This window comes from Pecten maximus, chromosome 17, assembly GCF_902652985.1.
Source record: "Pecten maximus chromosome 17, xPecMax1.1, whole genome shotgun sequence".
Classification (NCBI taxonomy): Eukaryota; Metazoa; Mollusca; class Bivalvia; order Pectinida; family Pectinidae; genus Pecten; species Pecten maximus.
Window position 1 is genome coordinate 1,359,584 of NC_047031.1, and position 19,701 is coordinate 1,379,284.

General features: G+C 34.0%; 1 protein-coding gene and 1 non-coding gene across 2 annotated transcripts; one reads left to right on the forward strand and one right to left on the reverse strand.

The window, feature by feature from the left end:
* Positions 1–2,428: 2,428 nt before the first annotated feature.
* On the reverse strand, positions 2,429–2,518 carry Trnam-cau. Its single transcript is given in 2 exon segments — positions 2,429–2,464; positions 2,482–2,518. It is a non-coding gene; the product is annotated as a tRNA-Met (tRNA).
* Positions 2,519–5,564: 3,046 nt separating this feature from the next.
* Positions 5,565–11,264, forward strand: LOC117315744 (keratin-associated protein 19-2-like). The gene is made up of 3 exons (XM_033870096.1): positions 5,565–5,654; positions 8,373–8,399; positions 10,442–11,264. Exons 1-3 carry the CDS (start codon positions 5,624–5,626, stop codon positions 10,711–10,713), a joined length of 330 nt encoding a protein of 109 aa, XP_033725987.1. The 5' UTR covers positions 5,565–5,623; the 3' UTR covers positions 10,714–11,264.
* Positions 11,265–19,701: the final 8,437 nt, after the last annotated feature.

Sequence of the window (19,701 nt, forward strand, 5' to 3'; positions counted from 1 at the left end):
AAGATTTTATTAATGTGTCATTTGAATAGATACACCCACTTATTCAGCTTGCATTCAATCTTAACTTTGTTTCGTTTTTAACTGTATATCTGCATTTTGCATCTACCGCTACATTGACCAATCACGTACTTCATCTTGACCAGTAACGCCACCTGTCGCGTCATATCCGGGGCCAAAAGAATAGTATACGGCTATGCCGAAAAACCAGAATAAGTTGCTGCTAACTCGGGACGAAATGGCCATTCGTGTTAACACCCTTTGTGTGATGATAACAATTAATGGCGAAGGGAAGACAGTTGTACATGACTCGGTCTACTGCACAAATACCTATCGCATTTCAAAGGCGAAATGGTGGTTTTCCCGATACTCTGATATGGTCAAAGTGATAAATCGCCTGTTAGATTACATACACAGATGCGAATTGTACACATATGAAATCAATTAAATATTCACCACAGTACAATCACGAGAGTGAAATTAAATCGAGTACATGATTTACTGAAACAGTAACTTAATCTATGACACAGCCTTTTTTTTTTTTTTTTTTTTATTTATTTATTGACTTTAAACCTATTTATTGTCCAAAATAGTCACAAAGGATTTGGCAACTTATGAAGCCATCTCCTATCAACAAAACATTTTAAATTCAAAATTAAATAAGTCAATTTCACATAATTATTTATTTCATTATTATTTGTTTTTTTGTGCTGTGTGCAATCAAGATATGTAACAATTAGCTAGATGAAGTAATGTCGGCATCCAACAGTTAATTTAGATTGTTTCAAATATAGAATAGACTGGCAAGAATCGGATCAAGAACTTTTGTATAATTATACATAAGAAATTCTATAGAAAGGGAACTGATGCCATGATTGATTTCTTTAATTATTATTATTTATTTTGTATATTTTATTCCGGTGTAGGGGATCGTAATTGGTGTAGTAATAAACTTAACTAAACAACCATATAATATTAGGGTTATGGAAAACACAAAGAAAGGAAAGAATGAGGAAACGGACAAAGAGGAGAAGAGAATGATTGTTATTTATTTATTTATTTTTTATTATTATTATTATCATTATTTTATGAATGTGTTGAAGGGTTATGGAAAACACAAAGAAAGGAAAGAATGAGGAAACGGACAAAGAGGAGAAGAGAATGATTGTTATTTACTTATTTATTTATTTATTTTTTATTATTATTATTATCATCATTTTTAGAATGTGTTGAAGGGTTATGGAAAACACAAAGAAAGGAAAGAATGAGGAAACGGACAAAGAGGAGAAGAGAATGATTGTTATTTATTTATTTATTTATTTTTTTTTTATTATTATTATTATCATCATTTTTAGAATGTGTTGATTTTATGACAGATTCTCGTGATATATTAAGTATTTCGAGATCTCCGGGTGATCAACATGCTTAGTAATTAACCAGCTTACACCCCTCTCTACCAAGTAAGACATGGCCGAAGGGAGGTAACTCTCGGTTATAAATTGTCCCAATCAATAATCCATTCTAATCTATACGGTATTTAATTCGGGTTGGACACCAGTTGTACAACCGAAACTTTTTAGTTGATACCAGTGATAATTTGATTTTTAGACGAACGATGCATTATAGAAGTTCTTATTAGTAACACGTCAACAATGGATGCATCAAACAAATAGAGTCTACACAAACTCATAGTTCTGGTATTTCTTTCAGTTTCAAAAGTTCCAAAAACACGAGCTTCAGCGCAAAACAACTAAAGAAAGTGAAAGAAATACCATTTACAGCAACCTCGAGTTCGTGTGACATGTTTCTACCACAATAGAAAAGCTATTCTGGGGATGAATTGACCTGTTTTGTGTCAACGTATGTTTTCATAATATCAGGGTGGGGTATACGGGTATGACTCTAAATTCAAATGACGCTAATCAATTTGAAAAACTGACAATTTCGGAAATGTGTTGAAATATTACAATTTATTTAAATTCACGACAAATAATAAACAGCGTTTTATTTTACAAAGCAATGAAATAATAAAAATCTTTATAAATTTTCAAGAGTATGTCAAAAACAGTTGCAATCTACACCTGCGTTATCATTTCCGGGACAATGTGAAGCGGCCTTCAATTGTTAACCAATCAAATCGCATTGAACCACGTGATTGAGAATAGTCCCGGTCGAAGCTCGCCGTGTCAAGCAACCAAAATGCATTAAGAGTTTATGCCACGTGCGGTATAAACTGAATGTTGTTCAACAGTTGTAAGGATTATTTCATGTCTCGAGAGTTGATTAACACCCACCTTTCGTGGAAAAAAATACATATATTATTATTTTTAATTATAATATTTTGCTATAATCTATTTTAGAGAAGTTCGAGATATAAAAAAGAAGAAAAAAATATGAAGATTTCATATTTCAAAAAAAAAATAAAAATTAATGCCCCGGGTGAGGATCGAACTCACGACCTTCAGATCGCTCTGTTTATGTGATTATGAGACTGACGCGCTACCTACTGCGCTACCGAGGCATATGTTTGCTTCCGGGGGCGAATTGATAACGGAAAATAAGATTTAAACCATAAATTCAAATTTTATTAATTTTAAACAGAAATATACTTCACTTGAAGAGATGGCAAAGAAAAATTAAATCATTTAAACCGGTGTTTAAATTCGTGACACAGCAAGAGAAAATTTTAATTTCATTTAAAATTGTTCGACTGAGCGAGGGAACATTTAAACCTCTAAACCACAGTTTAGAATTATTACAGAATATTCTCCACATCGATACTTACTGACTTGGAATTCGAAATAAAACAACATCTCAATTATGAATTGAATAATGGTCCGGGGTCCGTGTAACACTTAACAATTCAAAATTCTAAAATGTTTTAGAATTTTAAATTTTCAGATTTTTGACCATAAACCTGAAATATCAAATTCAAAACAAAACAAAAAGTTTGGTTTTAAGGTTTTTGACCAAAATTCTAAAATTTCAAGCCTGTTTTGAATCTTTAGATTTTTAGGCTTTTAACTAAAAACCTAAAATATCAAATATCCAAACTCGTTTCGCGATTTTGTGTTTTTTTTTTTTTTGTTTTTTTTTGTTTTTTGTTTTTTTTAATTTTTATACCTTTGCCGTTTAAAGATTCAAAATATCAAAACTCGTTCATCTCTTCAAAGCACCTGAATGACCACGATCGCCAGAACCGCGAAACCGAAAGTAGGCTAGATCAGCATGGCGGCACCGTCATCATACGATATCTCAAAAGTATTTTGTCTACAAAGCATTTTAGAATTTTGAATTGTTAAGTGTTACACGGGCCGTCCAGATAAATCTCTAGTAATAAGTAGATCAAAGTGTGTTTCTAGGACACGTCAGTCATGTGAAGACCCAGTAAACGGGATGGATTCGAACCCGATAACATAGTGGAATAACATTATTTCTACCACAATACACGGTGTTATTCTACTCTCAAGCCATTTTATAAGTATGCCGACTGTTGGATAAATATATGTTATATACCACTAGTGCTATATGACCTCCCGGTCATTTGATTGGTAAAGAATTCGAACTTTGACCCAAGCTGCAATTGTTTTGACGTCATCAATAATCGAATGACGTCACAACACCGGCTCCCGGACGTCACCGGTACACTTTATTTGCCTACGTGAAATTATACTTGGCCACGTTTCCCTTTGATTCAAGCCGATATTATTGTGGTAGAAACAGGTCACATGACTCGCTAAAGCTCGTGCTTTTTGTAACTTTTAAAAAATAACTTACGAGTATGAAATAAATTCCGTATCCAACAATCACTCGTTGTGTAACCTTTATATACATGTATATGAAAATATATAACAAGGGCGTTAACTCTGTATATCATGTTCATTTTCTTTATTTTTTCATTTTTTTTATTGGGAGCTAAATCTATATTGTACCGGAAATCGAGGTGGATCTAAACTAGAGTATATGAAAAGAAGTGGAAATTTTTGTTCTAAATATTTATTTTTCATATGGATATTCACCATGAAACCCTCGTTTATGTCATATCAACATCCGTGTCTTGATCCCGAGATTACTATTTAACAAGTTCAGAATTTTTTTTTTTTTTTTAAAACAACTTTACCTTTCTTTTGATACAATGCAAACCACCGTTGTTTCTATGATGGTCAAAACAGTGTGTCCTTTTCTGAAATGGGGACGTAAAATTTGTGAATATCAACACAGATATTCGATATTTTCGCGATGACAGTTGCAAGTCAATTTCAGGTATCTATTTCTGAAAATATAGATGTACCGGTCGGTATGCACAAATTAACAGCTACAGGTAATATCTACTTATGTACCTCAACCCCAAGTAGAACAGAAAAACTCGTCTATATATAGTCATTATAACCAAAACTTGTCATTTGTTTATCAACGAGCTGATAAAAAATAATCTGAAAATAGATCGATGTTCATCTTACTTCTGTCCGCCCTCCTTCACACCTGTTAAGGAAAGGTGAAGGAAGAGGGAAACGGACCATTGGGGTGAAACATCGCCCCCGTAAAAGCATTCGTGTGTAGGCAGTAGGTCGGCTATTCGTGTCATATTTATGTCAGCAGGCCAAGCCAAGGTAACTCTTTGTTTCCTGTAGGCATGTGATTCGCTGTTCATGTACATTTTTTCTCGTTATGTACACGACCTGAGTTGTTTTATTTCCTCTCGTTGTAAAGCTCAATACCATCATATACACGAGATATAAACAAACTAACAAGGGAAGAAAATAAAACAAAAATATACCAAAAACAATTGAAAGAAGGAAAGAATAAAATGAAGAAATGTGACGAAAATATAATAACGAGAGAATGAAAGATAAATGCATATCGCTTTAGAAGTGAACTGTAACACGATCTTAGTATTGACATCGGTATCCATAGATTCCTGTTTTAACTGATTTTGATATTTTGTATCATTGTAAATTACCTGATATAGGGATAACTAATCCTGTGTTATGATGTCCCTTTAACGTCTTGTCGACATTGTCGACTGTGTTATGATGCCCCTTTAACGTCTTGTCGACATTAAAGATAACTCAAACGCAAGTAAAACGACAGTACAAGGAGGAATGTGTATAGATATCGGTTTGACATCAATTAAGTTTCCATCCGTGATGCAGTGTATTTTATTGATAACATACATTTCCATTTGTTCTCAAATAAACAAATTTCTCTTGATGGCATCTGTTTGCAAGCGTTTTTTATAAATATATTTTTCTAATTCTGTTCTGTAATATAGATCTAATATTGTAAAAGTAATGTTTTAAACAAATTCGGAAAACAAACCTTTATCATACCTTGAAACCATTATTTACATAGGAACGGCCTTAATCACGTTGTAACTAGTATACAAACCGCAAGGTGATCATGTCCGGAATCGGTGTAATGTGCACTTATAATAGAGCTAAGTACAATGATAGCATGTCCAATAGCTGGCGATTATACAGAACAGGGTCGTGATAGGGCGATCATGGTACACAAAAACAAACAAACAAAAAAACATGACGGACATGTCTACGTATAAATAAAAGCCGAGCCCGGTCCGTATTTAATTGTATTTTTATTTCTTGGTCTGGAAAACAATAACTACAGTATGAAGATTGCAATATTCACACTATTTACAGGTAAGTTGTAAAAAATATTTATTTATTGATATGAATCATTTTTATAATTTCTCGTTTTAATTAACTTTCCCTTGCCACTAAATCCTTTAATGAACGTGGTGTTATTGTATGAGTGTAACTAAGACTAACGGGCACTGATTCCGAAGTAAAACGTCGAACATGAGTTAAGGCTATATTTAGATATCTGTCAATCGAATTAGATACATCTCTAAAAATATTAAATAGATGTGTATCTGATAGGGTCAGACTTATATTAGAGGTTCAAATATTTCACAAATGTTCAGCTGGATTTGATTGATTGATTGATTTATTTATTCATTTATTTATTTATTTATCTTTCTATTTATTTATCTATTTATTTATTTATTTTATCTATTTTGTTATTCAGTAAGCAGAGAGATGATAAAAATATACATACAGTTGATATACTGTAAAATAAATTAACCGACTCGCAATTCGGATTCCGGAAAAGCCAGTCGGCTGTAGACCAAGCTTGGCTTTACAATTTTTGATCAATCTGACACTTAATGAAAAGGTTAAAGGTTATATTGTTGTTTCATAGCTCATAAAAAAGGCATTTGATTTTGTAAACACACAAAAAACTGGTTTGAATTAATTAAAGAGTGCATTGAAGGAAGTGTGAAAATTATAAGAGGACTCTACGATACCGTCAGCTGCTGTGTAAAATTTAATGGTAGATTCGACTTTTATGACGTCAATTGCGGATTATTTTAAAGAGAATTTATGCCGCTGATATATTTTACATTGTATGTTAATGACATAAAGATAATCCTATCAATATCAATTGTACGTCGACAGATATTAGAACCATAAACGCATACTTTATTATTGATACAGAGGATATGTTATTAATACCTATGACGCCGAAGGTCATCAAATTATAATGAATTATTTCCTGGAGTATACCAAGGAATGGGGTTTAAAGGGAACATTCCTTCGTTTGAGTGAAGTTTAGGTCATCAAAATTAAACTTACTAGAAAATAGGATTTTTTTCCACGCAGTAAAGGTTATATTTTTTTTTACATTGATATGGCAGTTTTCCTCTAAAGATAAACCAAAGTTCTTCGAATATTAAGTCCTGAAAATTCCTAATTCGACCCGAAGTATCACTAATTACCACAAAAACACACGGTGTTTGTATACAAAACACCTTTCCCCTGTACATTTCGGTGTTTGTTTCATTACTTGTAGGCACAAACACTCATATAGTCATCGTTCGAAGATATATTTCATCAATAGAATTTGTGCATGTCTCTGATGTCCGAACGAAGGAATGCCCCTTTAGCAGAAAATGTGGAGAAAACTAAAGTTATTAATTTTAGAAACGGATGATACATAAGAAATAATGAGAAATAGCATCATAATAATGAATCAATAGAGATAGTTAATTGGTTTAATTACCTTGGTTTATTGTTCAATTAAAATTGATTTTTTTTAAAGATTCATATACATATTTCAGAACAAGACAAACAAGCTTTATTCACTATCTATGTATGTAACAGTGATTATTTTACTTTCAAACCTGTTTTGCAGTCTTTGATACTTATGTGTGTAGTGTTTTAAACTGTGGGTGTGTAATATTAGGTTTCCATAAAGCATGCATACGTCATTGAAAAAGTACTTACTAGGTTTTTTTTTAAAACGACACTACTGCTGTAGGTATGACGAAAACACAACAAACGTCACGGTTTATGTAGAAATCGGGAGTATTTTCTTTATCAATTTTCACGGATATTATGATATTAAGGTCCTGGATGAAGGTCAAAAATAGGAACAAATGCGTTTTAAGGGAATGTCCTACGGAGAGGGAAGACAAAAATCATGGTTGGATTTACAGTTGAAGCGGAATTACACAATTGTAGGATCGGTTACATATATAATCTAGACTTTGATAAACAATTAAAGGAGATTTATATAGATATCCTCTTATTGTCAACAATATTTTAATAGCCCATTAGTTCAAACTTTCTTTTATTTCAATTCAAGCATAATACGTTCAATTATAACTAAAGTCGACCTTGTGCAGTTAGATTCAATGTGTGTACTTTACACAAGACAATTCACTATGGAATGTCAGTGAATGTATTTATGAAATGTCCTAGGGGTGGGGATGGGATCATCCGGGGGGGGGGGGGGGGGGGGGGGTGTCTTCATACGTACATTGATTGGTTGACTTTATTTTACTCAGCCACACTTTGTGTGGAACAAGAGATTATATTTATACATGCAATGATTCACATATTCTTATACAATAACTTTGTACATATGATAAATACAGTGATTTATATATCCTTACACTTATCTTTGTATATATGGTAAATACATGTACAGTTTCACATACTAGTATCCCTAAACATTATCTTTATACATTTAGTCAATACAGTTTCACGTATCCCTAAACGTTATCTCTGTACATTGTACATGCAGTAAATGCAGTGATTCACATATTCCTAAACTTTATCTTTGTATATATGCTAAATGCGGTTTCACTTTTGTTCTAAACATTATTTTTGGACATGTGGTAAATAAAGTTTTCACATATTCCTAAACCTGATCTTTGTAAGTATGGTAAATGTCGTGAATCACATATTCCTAAGACACTATCTTTGTATATAATAGTATGTGCTAATTCCCCATCTTCTGTGTTTTGTGTAAAAATAAGATCAGATTCATTTCTCTTTTTTTTTTGTTCACAGTACTGGTATCTGGTGTTTTTGGAATAAGTAAGTATAATATTTATCGTTTCATTTATTCATTTATTTGCTGTTTTTTGGGGTTTTTTTTATTTATTCATTTATTTGCTTATTATGTATTTGTTGGTTCATTTGTTTTGTTTTTGTTTTTTTTGTGTATCACATAATATTTACATTTGTACACTGCAGCCCCACTATATAACTATAATTTAATTTTGCTTGTAACAAGCATTTTCATTGGCTCAAAAAATTATGTTATCATCTCATAACATAAAAAAAATAAAAGGAACTACTTTCAGTTATACCGGAAGTTGACTGTGACGTCAGCGGAGTAATCGTTGTTCACGGGATTTTGTATTGATCGATGTGTTTTTAAATATCTGCGTCCATAACTTCCAAATCTTTATTATGACGTCATTATTATAGTGACGTCATAATTGTCACGTCGGCGATAACGAAAGATGGCTGTTGAAAAGGCTGTTCCGTCTTTGACGATAATAATTTGTTCATTCATTATCAGAGTAAAATTCCTGGATATAGTCTTTCAAATTCGTTGTCAAATGTAAATATAAGCATTGAACTTAATTACATTATCAGTAAAACTGTAAATATTTTGCTAATTAACTCCGCCTGATTACATGTATCATGATTTATTTTTCTCTACCCATTTTCCTCTAATTCATATAAAGTTTCCGGTGTTTTGTTTGCTTATCAATTTGATATTGTGTTATGAATCAAATCAGTGAAATAATAAACATTCAAACTTTATAGGTATAAATAGTCGGGTATATCAAAATATCGCTACAGTTCATTTTATTAAAAAATGTAACTATTACAATTTCCACTCCCTGTTCAAATCTTCGACGGCAAGTAAAACAATAATGTATAAAAAAAAAGGAATGATTCATGTTTCAAAAACCAATACAAAAAAAATATTTCTCTTTGGGAAATAAAACGTATAAACCCCCTTAAGCATTAGCGGCTTGTGTAGTCAGCATTTAGCTTTACAACGTAAACGTGATAGGCAGTAAACAGCCGTAAACAACACGCATGCGCTGTTCCGGACCTACAATAATGTCCCATGTCTGTAGCGGTTCCGCGATTTTGATGAATTTCCTTTTTATGTCTCATTCCATCCATCATGTTGACACGTGACAAGGCCTAACTACTGTTTATTTTACATGTATAATTGATCATATTTGTCACGTGACATTAAACTATCCTTTTATACGAAACAATACACACACAATAATGCCTCGCTTACTACATGGGATGTTGCTCGTATAAATGTTCATTCACAAACAATAATCAAGTTAAGAAGTAATCATAAAAATAATATTCAACTTCAAATCCGACCATGAGACAGGATTGGCATTTTGCATAGTGGTAACACCTACCTTTCACCTGAAGTTCGATTTCCGGCTATGAAAAGGTATGAAGTGACCTGCCCGACCACGTGGGTTTCCCCCGGGTACTCCGGTTTCCTCCCACAGTAAGACTGGTAATTGGTTTGAATACACAAGACAAAAAAAAAAAAAAAAACGTAACTCGGTCACGAAAAAAGTAAAATATAAACTTTATTTTAAAATTGTGATACAAGTTACGCCAACTTATATTAATCACGCTTCCATCCGGGCCAACAAGCGTGATTAATATAAGTTGGCGTAACTTGTATCACAATTTTAAAATAAAGTTTATATTTTACTTTTTTCGTGACCGAGTTACGCTTTTTTTTTTTTTTTTTTGTCTTGTGTATTCAAACCAATTACTAGAAATTAACAGTATTATCTAAACTTATTCCCTATATATATTACAACATAAAATGGAATCACACGGCAGATTCAAGGTAAAGCAATCTCTATCTTTAGTATTCAGCCTGGTACAAAATAGTTTTTCTATAATACGCTTATTTTTGCTTCAAAATATATATTTGAAACATATCCCTGGCGGGAGGGTTTCGAATCTATAAGGGCGATAACTAGTCAAGTCCTACCTGATTTTGTTTTTGTTTTGTTTGTATACATGTAGGCAATGTTGTACATATACTTACTTAGTGTGTTTTCCTGTTTCAGGCGATTTCTACGATAATTTTAGTGACAATTTGGGAGATGTCCGTGACTTCTATGGAGATATCTATGATAACGATAACTATGGTATCTATGGAATGACCCCTTTCTATGGGCGTGGCTATGGAATGTATGGGCGTGGCTATGGAATGTATGGGCGTGGCTATGGAATGTATGGGCGTGGCTATGGAATGTATGGGCGTGGCTATGGAATGTACGGGCGTGGCTATGGCATGAATGGGCGTGGCTACATGGGTGGCTTACCATGGCTATCCTAGAATGACCAGATACCGGCCATGGAGGAGTTCCTGGTCCATGCCAAACATGTATATGGGATACTAGAGGAGAGGAATACACAAACCACGTGACATTGTCATTTTTCATTAATTACAGATTTCGGAAAAAAAATCTATATTTGAAAACGATAAAACGAGAGCATTTTAGGTGATGAACATAAAAGTGAAACATTTTCCTCTGGATGCTTTAAACGATGTATGTTCCAGAGCGGTGGGAGTTAACTCCCCTTGTTCATAAAAAAGTGATGTTCAAGGTTCCAAGAAAGAGAAACTAATGGGATCCACACTTTTCATCAGAAATTAATAAATATCGGCGTTAAAGGGGAAAACTGTGATTTATTTTTCAATTTACAATTAACAATATATATACAACATATAAATGATAGAAAAAGATATCAGAAACAAGTGTCAAGATACCTATGTATACTAATATTATTATATCCAATCCGAATGATCTGTCTGTGTTTCATCTCTTCAACTCAGTCAACACTTGGTACATAAAGTTTTACTGTAAATATATCTGTACTGCTTTATTTAGTTTTTGTTGTTTATTTATGTTCTGTACAATTAATTCAGGTTTTCGGTATACACAGGGTCGGTATACACATGGTCGTTATACACAAGGTCGGTATACACATGGTCGGTATACACAGGGTCGGTATACACAAGGTCGGTATACATATGGTCGGTATACACAGGGTCGGTATACACAATGTCGGTATACACATGATCGGTATACACAGGGTCGGTATACACATGATCGGTATACACAGGGTCAGTATACACATGGTCGGTATACACAAGATCGATATACACAAGGTCGGTATACACATGGTCGGTATACACAGGGTCGGTATACACATGGTCGGTATACACAGGGTCGGTATACACAAGGTCGGTATACACATGATCGGTATACACAGGGTCAGTATACACATGGTCGGTATACACAAGGTCGGTATACACATGGTCGGTATACACAGGGTCGGTATACACAGGGTCGGTATACACAAGGTCGGTATACACATGATCGGTATACACAGGGTCGGTATACACAGGGTCGATATACACAAGGTCGATATACATGGGTCGGTATACACAGGATCAGTATACACAGGATCAGTATACACATGATCGGTATACACAAGGTCGGTATACACAAGGTCGGTATACACAGGGTCGATATACACAAAGTCGGTATACACAAGGTCGGTATACACAAGGTCGGTATACACAGGGTCGGTATACACAAGGTCGGTATACACAAGGTCGGTACACACACGGTCGGTATACACAAGGTCGATATACATGGGTCGATATACACAGGATCGGTATACACAGGATCAGTATACACAGGGTCGGTATACACAGGGTCGGTATACACAAGGTCGGTATACACAGGGTCGGTATACACAAGGTCGGTATACACAGGATCAGTATACACAGGGTCGGTAAACACGTGGTCGGTATACACAACAAGGTCGGTATACACAAGGTCGGTACACACACGGTCGGTATACACAAGGTCGATATACATGGGTCGATATACACAGGATCGGTATACACAGGATCAGTATACACAGGGTCGGTATACACAAGGTCGGTATACACAAGGTCGGTATACACAGGATCAGTATACACATTATCGGTATACACAAGGTCGATATACACAAGGTCGATATACACAAGGTCGGTATACACAAGGTCGGTATACACAGGGTCGGTATACACAGGGTCGGTAAACACGTGTTCGGTATACACAAGGGTCGGTATACACATGATCGGTACATACCGAGTCGATAACAAATAAGGACTTTTTGTCAATTACACTCCATTATGAATAAATGTTCATTCTCTTTCCATTATTTCGACATCGCTATACCGTCTTGAGGTCAAAGTCTTCGCCTCAAAGTTTATAACATTCAGGGCACGTGGACAGTGACATTTAAACCCAGTCAGACACATGCCACCGCAATCATTTCATGCTACAGAGTCTCGCTACTAATTCTATCAAAAGTGCGCAAAGAAATGTAACAGCACGTGACGGGATACTAATACTACATCCACTCAAAGTATAATCGCCAGCCTCAAGTGAGATGTAAATCGTCGGTATAGTGACGTCACCGCACGCGCCACTCCTGATTTGATCCACGTGAAAGAGAACAGAAACTGGATATAGAAATTCATACTCGCCACCATCGGGGGAATATTTCGCGATAGATCTCGGTTTATAGTTTGAATTCTCACTGTTGTCTATAACAAATAATGCCGTTTTCGCTGATCGACAAGCTATTGCTTCATTTCTGGTAGCTGTAGCAAAATCTATCCAGGCAAATGTCAAGCCAATTTGATAATCTTGTACACCGGATATGAATCCACGATATGTTGTCTGTGTGTACTGCGTCACTTCCGGCCACTCAAACAAAATGACGTTTAACATGAGAGCATACGATTGAAGGTTTGCATTTCTCTTCGCGTTGTAGTTTCTTAACATTTCATTCATCCTCCCAAAGAACGTACCAGCAGAGCAAAGCTGTATCATCGACTCCAACAACACAGTCCGGCTACTGCACAGATTTATCTTCCAAGCGTCAGCGTAATACGGATTATACAGATCTTCGGCAAGCTTGTCTTTCTGATTTTTCCAGTTTGTAACAGAATATTCGAATATCTTCTTCATTAGATTAGAAATAGGAAACGAAATATTTACGTCTGGCCGTAGAAACATACCTGGATTCGTAATAAGCACGTCTCTGAAAGATTCATGTCCGTTTTGCTGTACAAATTTTCCATCCTTCTCGCTTACAAATGAAACAGCAGCGCGCTTCCTTCTGGACACAATAAATGGACATTGTCGATGATTCACGTTTGTCGATGACATACTTTTCCTATTTTCTTGTCGTGTTTCATCCAGTATTTCAAACTTTGGGTTTGAATGAATATAACCGGGCAGAATGCTCACAACCAAGATAATCGCCAGGACCGCCATTTTGAAGTGTATATCCGACGTAGACCACGTATATAAATAGGTATGATATGTTTGTATAACCTCTATTGTCTTTTGTCTTACCAGTTACCACTTTATCAGATAAGCCATGTACGGTTTTTGACATCAAAGCACGTGTCAAAAATCTAAATCTCATAAACTGATCAGCTATAGTTCTTTACCGCATGGCGCCTTTGTGTAATGCCTACTGACAATGTCAGTAATATTCTTTAAAACATATTGTGTAAAAATATATTGACAGAGTTATGTCCCTTGTATCAGAGAGAAACTGATATATTAATATCTGTTTATTTCCGCGGAGCGATTGAAACCGCATGCCGTCATCTGATTTATCCAAATTCTTTTTTTATACCGGAAGAACTTTCTTTGATTCCGTGAATATAAAAATCGAAGATGGCGACTTTATTTGGATTCCAGTAATACGGTCCGAGACGAAACCATTTCGTTCAAAATTACTGCATTGGTCATTTTTCAACTGGGACTATTTTAAGACATTAATGACCTATACGATAAAGACTTGCAATACATCAATACATCAATACAAAATGCAAGTTTGTTTCTCCTTAAAACATTGGACCTAACTTAAGTATATTAGTGACCATCGCCTGTAAACATTAGTACCATTTGACAATTTATTTACAGTTTTCCCGATAAATCACATTGGCTACAAATTTAAGAAGCAAAGATGTTTTATTTACAAACATTTTCTTCGTTTTCGAATTAAATGATTCGCATGTGAACTCGAGTCTTGCGGCAAAATATCCCTTTCCATTAAATCAATTTTAAAAGTTCATCAATGCATGTACATGTATCCCCATGGCTGTGTCGACTATCTCACAAACATCCACATACTACACGTGTTTTCTAATCAGATACCATAATGTTGCCTCTAGTGGGGCTATGAGGTTCCTATTTCCTATAGGTATCTCCTCCCATCTTTGAAACTCGCTTATATCGTCGTCGTTATCGTCGTCGTCATAATTCATTACCACAACTAAAAGTCAATAGTTCTTAAAAATTCAAATGTTTTCAAATTATATTTTGTATACCAACATATTCCATGTCAGATTTAGGCTGCTGGCGAAAAAATAACATCGGAGGATTTGAAATGGAAGTTGATGAAAACAATGGAAACGTTTTACGGTCGACATAAAGGTATTATTGTTCCTTGTTCGATGTAAAGTCAGATGTGTGCGACGCTTGTGAAACGCTTGGTGTCACCTCTACCACCAACCTGGCTCTCGATTAGCGGATTTTGCTTAATCTAGAATTAACCTAGATTTATATTCCAGAATTAACCTAGATTTATATTCCAGAATTAACCTAGATTTATATTCCAGTATTAACCTAGATTTATATCCCAGAATTAACCTAGATTTATATCCCAGAATTAACCTAGATTTATATCCCAGAATTAACCTAGATTTATATTCCAGAATTAACCTAGATTTATATTTCAGAAATAACCTAGATTTATATCCCAGAATTAACCTAGATTTATAATCCAGAATTAACCTAGATTAATATCCCAGAGTTAACCTAGATTTATATCCCAGAATTAACCTAGATTTATAATCCAGAATTAACCTAGATCTATATCCCAGAATTAACCTAGATTTATATCCCAGAATTAACCTAGATTTATATCCCAGAATTAACCTAGATTTATATCCCAGAATTAACCTAGATTTATAATCCAGAATTAACCTAGATTTATATCCCAGAGTTAACCTAGATTTATATCCCAGAATTAACCTAGATTTATAATCCAGAATTAACCTAGATCTATATCCCAGAATTAACCTAGATTTATATCCCAGAATTAACCTAGATTTATATCCCAGAATTAACCTAGATTTATATCCCAGAATTAACCTAGATTTATATCCCAGAATTAACCTAGATTGATATCCCAGAATTAACCTAGATTGATATCCCAGAATTAACTTAGATTTATATCCAGAATTAACCTAGATTTATATCCCAGAATTAACCTAGATTTATAATCCAGAATTAACCTAGATTTATATCCCAGAATTAACCTAGATTTATATCCCAGAATTAACCTAGATTTATATCCCAGAATTAACCTAGATTTATATCCCAGAATTAACCTAGATTTATATTCCAGAATTAACCTAGATATATATCCCAGAATTAACCTAGATTTATATCCCAGAATTAACCTAGATTCATATCCCAGAATTAACCTAGATTTATATCCCAGAATTAATCGTAGATTTATATCCCAGAATTAACCTAGATTTATAATCCAGAATTAACCTAGATTTATATCCCAGAATTAACCTAGATTTATATCCCAGAATTAACCTAGATCTATATCCCAGAATTAACCTAGATCTATATCCCAGAATTAACCTAGATTTATATCCCAGAATTAACCTAGATCTATATCCCAGAATTAACCTAGATTTATAATCCAGAATTAACCTAGATTTATAATCCAGAATTAACCTAGATTTATAATCCAGAATTAACCTAGATCTATATTCCAGAATTAACCTGGATTTATATTCCAGAATTAACCTAGATTTATAATCCAGAATTAACCTAGATTTATAATCCAGAATTAACCTAGATTTATATTCCAGAATTAACCTAGATTGCTATTGCGAATATCATAGATAAAGCCGCAGACGGTTACCATTCCGAGACACGTGGTCCTAATATCGTTTTAATGTGTCTCCGTGTAAAGCTACGTTCACTTCTGACTACCTCGTGTAATAGATTTGAATTAGAATAACGATTACAGAAAATCATTGAAGGTAAATTGATAAATGGGAACTTGGTCAGTTCCTATAAGGAACACGTGGTTGTAAAGATACAGTATCTTTAATAAATAGAACCTTGTAAGCACTATGACACTTGCTTAAATAATTTTTAAAGCTTTTTCCGCGATGAAATGTTAGGATAAATATTTAAAAAAAAAAAAAGAAATAAAAACAAATGCAAAAATAACAAAAAACAAAAAACAAAAAAAAACAAAAAAAAACCCAGACCAAAACAAAAACACAAATAAAAACAGAAAGATCACCGGAATTCGTATTATTTTTATTGTAAAAAGGTAGTTTATATAAACAGCGTTAAGATATCAACATTTATTAAATTTAGTTTTAATATCAATAACATTATGATATAGAATTTGACAATAATTAAGGACGCTCACATTATCATACACCTTTCCAACACAGGCAGCACAAAACATTTCTTTTGACGTCTAAAACGATGACAGTGTTATATATTTCAAAATGGGTGACGTTGTCGACGTTATTGAAGTAAAAAGTTATTGTTTGTTATTTTTCACATATTGGTATCTTGTCCATTGTTTTATATACTGGTGTCTTGTCCATTGTTTTATATACTGGTATCTTGTCCATGTTTCATATACTGGTATATTGTCCATTGTTTCATATATTGTTGTCTTGTCCATTGTTTGATACAATGTAAAAAGATGAAGGTTCAAAATTAGATCGGATCATCAGAGAAAGAGAATATCAAACTCGCTTTCATTCACACTACTCTGAAGAAAGCATTCACTGACTCGCAAACATTCTCAAACGTATCTCATTCAGGAAAATGGAGTGTTAAAAGAGTTAAATAATAGGCTCAGACTTACGAAAACTGAGAAATGGGCCAACCGAGATTGGGAAAATAGGAAACCATTTGTATTTGATTGTAAGAGGCTGAAAGGTCATTTTTTCTTCCTTGTACATTTTAAGGTCACCATGTGACTGTTTCCTTTGTTCATATTTAACGCATGCTAGAAGTCACGTATATTGCATCTGTCACATACAGATTACAACCTCTACAAAAGTATTGGAATCAAATTGATATTGTGAAAAAAAATCAATATTCTCCAAAATTTATAATAATAAAAAACATTTAACGACAAAGTGCAGAGAAATACATTTCAGTAGAAACGACAACATCTGGTATTACCGACAAACATTTTCACAAATATCAACATTTAACACAACGAAGGTCAATATTAGATTCCAGATATCATACTCCACGAAGGCCTTAAGACACAAAAACTGTTTTCTCTCTCGAGTGTTCGTTTCTTAGAGCGTTCCAGATTGAGGCAGTGTGAATTTGATGAAAAGTTTCCCCGTTTCTGCGTGACCTCTGGTGGACGATATCCCTTCCTGGAAAAATTGAGACTCTGTATTAGAAAGATTCAAGTTTAAATTAAAAAATCTGTAAAACAGATATCACTTATTTGCGCTTTTTCTCATACCTTACCATATACACGTATGTGCGATAATATATGGGTCCCCTCGTCTCGCTTCGGAATATCCTGAAGAAATTTGATACAATTTCGTACAATACTGGACATTTGCGGATCATTTATCACTGATTTATCCATTATCATTTAGTTATTAATGATTGTCATAAATGAAATTCTAATCACAATGTTTTATGACGCTTCTGTCTTTTTATACATTCTACAATCATTAGAAGTTATAAACGAGGAAACAGAAAAAGAATTTTATTTGAAAACACTATTTCATAACACAATGGAATAATAACAGCTCGAGCAAGAAATTTGAAAACTTTTATGACAATACGTTTAAAGTTACGGTACATTGTATGCAGGTATCAATGTCCATAAAATACTATAGTATTGCTATGAGTACATTGTATGTAGGAGTTACACCCCATAAAATACTATAGTAGTTAATATGAGTAGAATGTATGTAGGTGTTACACTCCATAAAATACTATAGTTATTGCTATGAGTACATTGTATATAAATGTAACACCCCATAAAATACTATAGTAGTGATATGATTATATTGCTGAATTGTATATAAAACCTTTCTCGGGTTAAAAATTCCTTGTATTAACCTAAACAAAGTTAACAATTGTATAATACCACCCTTCTTGGTAATTGTGTAACTCTTATTTGAGACGACAATTAATTTATGTCAACATTATATCTCCTCTGTCTTTTGGCAAAATGCGTGTCAGGCGTGTCAAACCCGATACTTTGTATACTATTAGAGTGATAGTTTCATTGTTTTACTAACATCGCCTGTTGATGTAGTTTTTTCAGATGTCTGTTTTGAAACTCTATCAATATTTTAGCGTAATTGTGTTCACGCGACACAAGTATAATCTATCTAATCACAGATCTAATTATAGCTACACTTTGACAGTCCATATCATAATGATCTAATTTATAACTTACCTTCACGGTTAAAACATTACAAAGCACAAAGTTCAAAGGTCAGCCAACATCGCCAGTGCCGTTACGCATGATTTCATTCTCTTGTAGATCTGCTAATTTATGCATCCGTAATACTTCGAAAGTCATTGCCAAGATGATACAAGCTAGGAATAAGACAATGAGAAAGTTAAGGCAGTTATTAACCATTGTGGCTTCGTCACCAGTTGCATCTATACCGCTTCCTTTACCAAAATTTCCTCCAGCCACTGCAACCGCCCCGGACACCATGGCGGCGGGTCAGCTTCAATTAAAACAGTTACTTAGATAATTCCACTGTCACTTGGAGAGTTCCAAGACGACTTTTGTCAGAGTAAATCAACACTTGATTCCAGAATTTTTGTCCCCGTGTACTAAGTCCAACGTTTTCGTTTAGCGTGATTTCAATAAACTTCCAATGAAATGTAAGGTTAGTCTATTTCTGTCTGTTCCCGTAACTTCCCGGATGAGTGATTTATCATTAATGAATATTTACACGTCATAATGAGGAAACCACACAAGATTCAGTGAACACTAGGTCTGCAAAATATTGGTAATAGTCTTAAATCATGGACATGACATGAATTCTCCACAAAACACAACACAATCAATTAATTACTCTGTTTCTTTGTCTTTTTTCTTCTTCCCCTGACGATCTTGTTATTTTGATACTTAGGACGGACGAAAATAATACCTCTGTATTCAGAATGTAAAGTTTAACTCCATGGGACCTTAT